The 6364-nt window shown below is 36.5% G+C and overlaps 2 protein-coding genes across 2 annotated transcripts; both read right to left on the bottom strand.

The window, feature by feature from the left end:
* Window positions 1-1244: 1244 nt before the first annotated feature.
* Window positions 1245-2366, bottom strand: LOC125876768 (F-box/kelch-repeat protein At3g23880-like). The gene has a single exon (XM_049558011.1). It carries the CDS (start codon window positions 2343-2345, stop codon window positions 1245-1247), a length of 1101 nt encoding a protein of 366 aa, XP_049413968.1. The 5' UTR covers window positions 2346-2366.
* A 1327-nt stretch (window positions 2367-3693) lies between these two features.
* On the bottom strand, window positions 3694-6284 carry LOC125876990 (pentatricopeptide repeat-containing protein At1g71460, chloroplastic). Its single transcript, XM_049558291.1, has one exon. The coding sequence runs from the start codon at window positions 6205-6207 to the stop codon at window positions 4183-4185; it is 2025 nt and encodes a 674-aa protein (XP_049414248.1). The 5' UTR covers window positions 6208-6284; the 3' UTR covers window positions 3694-4182.
* Between the last annotated feature and the right edge of the window lie 80 nt (window positions 6285-6364).

Raw genomic sequence — 6364 nt, 5'->3', positions numbered from 1 at the left:
TATATGTATCTATGGAGATTTTACTGAGAAAATCCGAGGTTAAAACCCTCGACTATTATTGAATTAATATGATTTATAAATTAAAAAAACGATACAAATGCTTTATTTTGGTATTTGAAAAACTCAAACCAACTTAACCTATGTAATACCAAGTTAATATCTTAAAAGGTTACTCAATTTTGAGAATTTATCTAGTAAAGTCATTTAACTTTGTTTTATATCAATAAAATCACTAAACTTAGGCTTTTCTATCAATAAAATCATTCAACTAAATATAATAGTACAAAAACTATAACAAGACAAAATAAATTATTTTTATATGTAATAAAAATATGAACTCCACAAAGTAAATTAATTGTTCGAATTAAAAAGATTCAGGTATTGAGGTAGAATTTCTGAACTAATTCAAAATTCTATTTTATTTTTTTTAACTAGATTAGTAAATAGAATAAGCTGAGGAAAACAACAATGGATTATCTAAATAAATACACTATAACGTGCAGTGGTTTTCTTCGTATGATGCTATAACATGTATATGCATCGTCCAGGTGTAATCTTTGAACCAGAAAAACAGACCAGTAAAATACCAAATAACTGTAAAATACATCACCATTAAAGAAAGAAACCACCTGGTCAATGGTTGAGAGTTGAGACTCGAGTCTATTTATTATATATGCCCTAAACTCAATAATTATAACACCAGTACACAATTTATTTTAAAAAAAAAAACAGAGTGATAACTGATAACCTTTATTTAACTTCAAAACAATTGAAGTTTGAAAAACTGAGCTCTAAAAATTAGTAATAAGACTCCCAACTATTAAAAAAAAATGTCTTGTTACGTATCTTTTAATAATAGTGATTTTATGGATAGAAAAGCCTAAGTTCAGTGATTTTATTGATACAAAATAAAGTTCAATGACTTTACTAAATAAATTCTCAAAGTTTAGTGACCTTTTGAGATATTAACTCTGTAATACCTATTCAAGACAATTAAATTTTATCCATATCTTCTAGCTTACACTGAAGAACAATATACAAAACCATATATAATGTACCGATTCATACATATTCAACATCTTGTTCTACATTTGAGAAAAAAGAAGTGCAACAGCGTTTTTATTTCTAGGCTTCAGTAAGTAAATCGAGAAATCATTCCACCCCGAATATTGACAATATGTTCTCGTAAAATCTGGCTCCAATCTAACTTATCTGGTGATAGCAACTAAAATAAAGCAGAATTCTTATGAGTTATCAGCTAAATGATTGTGTGCTATCAATAGGGGATCAACAAGGCTTTCGACGTAGATTTCTGCAGGAAAGCATTCCTCAAAGTGATCAACAGCCTCTAGTTGTCTGGTTGAACCATCATATATCATGATAACTGGAGGAAGCAAAAGTAAAAATTCACCCTTATTTGACTGGCAAGAAGGTATAGAGAAAATGGACGAAAAAAATATAAACTCGCCAAGATCTTTTGGATGATCAATGGTGAAAATCTTTGTCCATGACACTTCAACTCCAGAATGCTTCATAATCCACACATCAGAGTTAGTTCCTTCGTGACAATTCAGACAAAGCACAGAAAGATCATTTCCAAACACTCCCAATGTCAAAGGATAGCTGCCTTCTCCATAACTAGTCGGAAGCATCAAGCTTTTCCATGTTTCGTCTGCTAAATCAAGAGAAATGATGTTGCACATATTGAACATATTAACATCAGCAGATAATGCCCAATAAAGCTTCCCATCCACAAATTTACCTGGAGAATTTATCAAAAAATTGCCCTGAAACTTGTCAATTGTTTTCCAAGAATCAGTCCTCAAACTGTAAATGTTGACTACAGTATCATACGAACCACCATCATCATAAATACATTGAACAACTACTACTTTGTAATCGTCATGTGACTCATCATATCCAAAACCGTAATTGAGATAGTAAGAGCAATCCCTCCTCAAATTAGCTTCAAATGTAGGCAATTTCTTACATTTCCGAATTGTGGGGTTCCATAGGACTGGCTCCTCGATCTTACTGTACATACAAATCAATCCATTGACAGAACCCACAATCTTAGTATAAATATTGGGTTTTTCCATGGGAGAATCCATGTTAAATAGCTCAACTCTTTGTTCTTTGTGGAACAAGGGAGGGAGACGACTTACCTTGAAATTGCCTGTGGAGTCTTGAAAAATAACCCTATGGTGACTGCATTCTTTGTCACTAGCTGTTAATCTCACATGAGTCTTTACTAACTTACGGCTAGAGATTGGCCGAAGCCATGGTTTTGAAACGCACATGAATTTCAACATAGACTTTGGGGGCACCTTTAAGAGGATCGCCATGATGACTACTCTTGGAAGAGCAGAGATTGTTGATCCTTAATTCGTTAGGTGGTGACTCTTCTCCCGCGACACGGATTATCAAAGGACTATTTGACGTTTGGACAGGAGATGTTACGTGACTACTTATTCGGACAATATTATTTTTGTGGCGGAGCTGATCAGGTAAAGAATAAGTGGCAAAGAATGAAAAGGTACAAACTGGTTTGACTCAGCCAATGAAACTTATAGAGAAAGGGAAACGGCTGATGGATTCTCTTGTGACAATCCAATAGCCATGGCTGAGATCCCCAAGCTATGTGGCGTAGAGATCGATGTTTTTGGAGGGAAATGGTCAGTAAAAACAACATCTTTCACTTTTTTAAAAATTATTTTCTGGATTTTGTACCATAAATGATTATATCAAAAATATATAAAATGAAATAACATCACACCTAGACTACTGATAATATCAGGCTATGGAACACAAACGTGGCAGTTGTAGAGGAGGATTCTGATTGTTGTGATTCTTCTTTCACAAGGAGCTGCATAGTGTAGTCCTCTTTGGGGGATATTTTTGTTATTGGTATCAGTAGAAGGGGCTTCAGAGGAATTCAGATTTCAGGTTTGCGCGGGGCTTTGGTGGGGGATCAAGATTAGAAGATATCTTGTATTTGGGGAAAGGCGAGTTTGCTGGCTGTTCTGTATTGTGAGGCTGATGTCCTTAGAATTTGATGAATACACTGTATTGACCTGACTTTGCTGATAGCTATTGGTATTTGTGGCTATGGCTTCTTGAAAAGCTTTAAGAATTGAAGAGGGATTGTTATGAAACAGACTAACCAGGGTCTTTTTGTCAAGATCTAGCAACATTTCGTTTTGTTTGTTGTTAGCAATGGTATCCATGGCAGACATGGTGAAATGGAGATGTTACCGGTGGTTGGATTTGATAAATGACATTCTGGATTTCAGACATTGTACACAGCCTATGATCATCGTGCTATCTGATTTTTCTAAGCTTGCTTTCTTGATCTCAACTGAAAGGGCAACAAAAGGTATATAGTCCTAAGTCATCACTCATTAAGTCTACTTAAAATTTAGAAGCTGGCAGTAGATTCACATATAAGTAGTGGCGGAGACAAGATCTTCATCAAGGGCCTTCAAAAATTAACACAAGTAAACACACAAATAAGTCCAGGGGATTCAAAATCAAATATATATATATGTAAAAATAATAATAATAAAAAAACCTTATATATGCAGTGTAATTTTTCGGGGAAGAAGGTTCGAATGAACCCCCTTCTGCCGCCTTGGCTTGAGCACCCATGCATATAAGCATTAGCAAAAACAGCACAGTAAACCCAGAGGGTAATTTGGGGCGAAAAACTCCAGGAACCAATAGATAGAATAGTAACTCCAAGAATCTTTTATAGCATTTTCTGCTAAGTAAAAGCTTCATTCAGCTTCCCCATTGAGGGAACCTGTTGATCTACCATACTATATTGGAGCCTATACAGAGTTTTATACAACAAAGCTAACAAAGCAAGAATTGCCAGAGTGGTGCTATGGAAGGGTAAAACCAGCACCATGTGAATCTGTATTTAACTTCTTCCACCAGATACATATGCAGTGTTACACTGCGATGAGAAGTCCCATATTTTCCCAAATACAACATGTCATGTCGAAGGTCCTTCCTCACGTTCATTTTGTGTAATATTTTCAGCTTGAGGAATTATTATTACTCTTCCCACCTATGTCGACAAAAAGACAATAGCAAACTCTACTGCAAGCCACTGATTTGGGTCTGAATGTATAACCATGTGTGACCAACATGCAATACGGCTAATCTTTCTCCTCTACCTCATGCCGAGGATTGCTTGAGAAGCACAAACTTTTCAGCCTCCTCAATGCGACCAACATGATGTAGAAGGTTAATGATGCTAGTATAATGGTCTTCGGATGCCTTTATCTTATATTTTCGTGTCATCATGGTGAAGAATTGACAGCCCTCGTCAGCAAATCCAGCTTTCTCACAAATAGAAAAAACAACTTTAAAAGTAAAATGGTTTGGGTTAAAGCCCTTCGATATCATCTGCTTAAACTCGTTTATTGCTGCTCCGTATTGGCCACTAAATCCATAAGCCTCAATAATAGCAGTCCATGTCATAGATCCTTTTACAGGTATTAAATCAAAGGAAACCCTAGATTTATCAATTGAACCACAACTCCCATACATCTTCACAAGTTCTGCAGAAACAAAAGGTACAGATGCTATATCTTTCTTCAGAATCTGACCATGTATTTCTCTCCCGAGTTTCAAAAGTCTTAATTTTCCACAAACACTTAAAATCCTTCCCATCGCAACAGAATCTGCCCGGTGCTTTGACAACTGCATTGACCGGAAAACACCAAGTGCTTCCTCAAGACACCCAGAGTCAATATATGAATCCATCATGGCTGTCCAAGATATAACATTCCTCTTCTCCATACTATCAAAAACTCTAGATGAATATTGAAGCAAACCACACTTTGAGTACATCATCATTAGACACGTACTTACAGATGCATTAGGCCAAAAACCATTTTTCACGGCGTAAGCATGAATCTCTTTCCCATACTTTAATTCTTTCAGTTTCCCACAAACAGGGAGAACGGTGGCAACAGTTACAAGATCAGGTTTAAAGCCTTCTTGCTGCATCCACAAAATTGATCTCAAAGCCTGTTCAAGTCTCCCATTTAAAATGTAACCCGAAATGAGAGCAGTCCAAGATATTGCGTTCCTCTCTTTTGAACCATAAAACACCTTTCTTCCTGCTACAATATCTCCACACTTAGAATACATATCAACTAAGCCAGACTGAATGAACAACTGCTTCGAATATTCCTTGGTCTTGATCACATAAGCATGTACCTCTTTGCCAAGTTTGCTTGCTCGTGCTTCTCCAATAACCGGAAGGATAGTAGTTAGGATAACAGAATTCACCTCTAGTCTCTTCCTTATCATTAATCTAGTATACTCCAGTGCCTCCCTTTGCAGCTTATTATGAGCAAAACCAGCTATCATCGCACCCCACATAACTACATCCCTTTCCTCAACCTCCTCAAACACGCGATGCGCAAGCCTAACCTTACCACACTTGAAATACATGTCAATCAAACTAGTCCTAACTATTTCACTTCCTAAAAAACCATTCTTGATCAAAAGCCCATGTGTTTTCAAACCTTGAAAAAGCGCACTAGCACCCGCAAAACTCTTAATCAAACAAGAGAAGCTATACACATTCAGTTCCACCCCCAATCCCCTCATATCCGAAAACGTACCCAATACTTCACCATACTTACTCCCACCCAATACCACATTTCCCCTAAGCAATGCATTCCACGGGTACACACTTCTCACAGGCATTTTATCAAACACCTTCTTCGCATCTTCAATCGACCCACAAGCCGTATACATATTAACAACCTTAGTCTGTAAAAACTCATTATTCTCAAGCCCATTAATTATTACATGGGTATGCACAATTTTCGCAGAAGTTAAAGATTTCAAACGAACAACAGCAGCAATAAGTGAAGCAAATGTAGTGGGGTTTACAGGAATACCACGATGGTCTAAATAATCAAGAATTGTAAGTGCTTCTTTAAGCTTGTTTTGGTGAGCGAATCTTTGAATATCTTTGTATATGGCATGTGGGTTCTTTGTATGAACTGATAATAAGTTGGGCAAATTGTTGTGTTTTGGGTATTTTGATGGTTCTTTAATGTGACGGGAGAAACGGAGATTATGTGCATGATGATTTGCACGGGAAGAGGGACGATCTTGGGTGTCTCGAGGAGGTTTAAGGTTGGTTTTTGAAGGGAGAGGAATGAGGTTGCAGCTGATCATTGATTCAGTAGAACTGACCAAACACTTGAAGAACTCAGTTTGGAGATGTGTGGAACTCTGAAATGAAGATAAGTTTTTGGTTTACAGTTTTAAAATGACGACATCAACGTTTTGGTGGCTAGTGGTTATGCATAAAAAATAAAAATGATGAAAATAG

Source organism: Solanum stenotomum, chromosome 9 (genome assembly GCF_019186545.1).
Source record: "Solanum stenotomum isolate F172 chromosome 9, ASM1918654v1, whole genome shotgun sequence".
Lineage (NCBI taxonomy): Eukaryota > Viridiplantae > Streptophyta > Magnoliopsida > Solanales > Solanaceae > Solanum > Solanum stenotomum.
The sequence above is the reverse complement of the archived record's forward strand: the minus strand, read 5'-3'. Positions and strand labels throughout refer to the sequence as shown.

Bases quoted from the DNA above. Each gene is read 5' to 3' on its own strand.
- LOC125876768 (XM_049558011.1), bottom strand. From the start codon at position 2,345: ATGGCGATCCTCTTAAAGGTGCCCCCAAAGTCTATGTTGAAATTCATG.
- LOC125876990 (XM_049558291.1), bottom strand. From the start codon at position 6,207: ATGATCAGCTGCAACCTCATTCCTCTCCCTTCAAAAACCAACCTTAAA.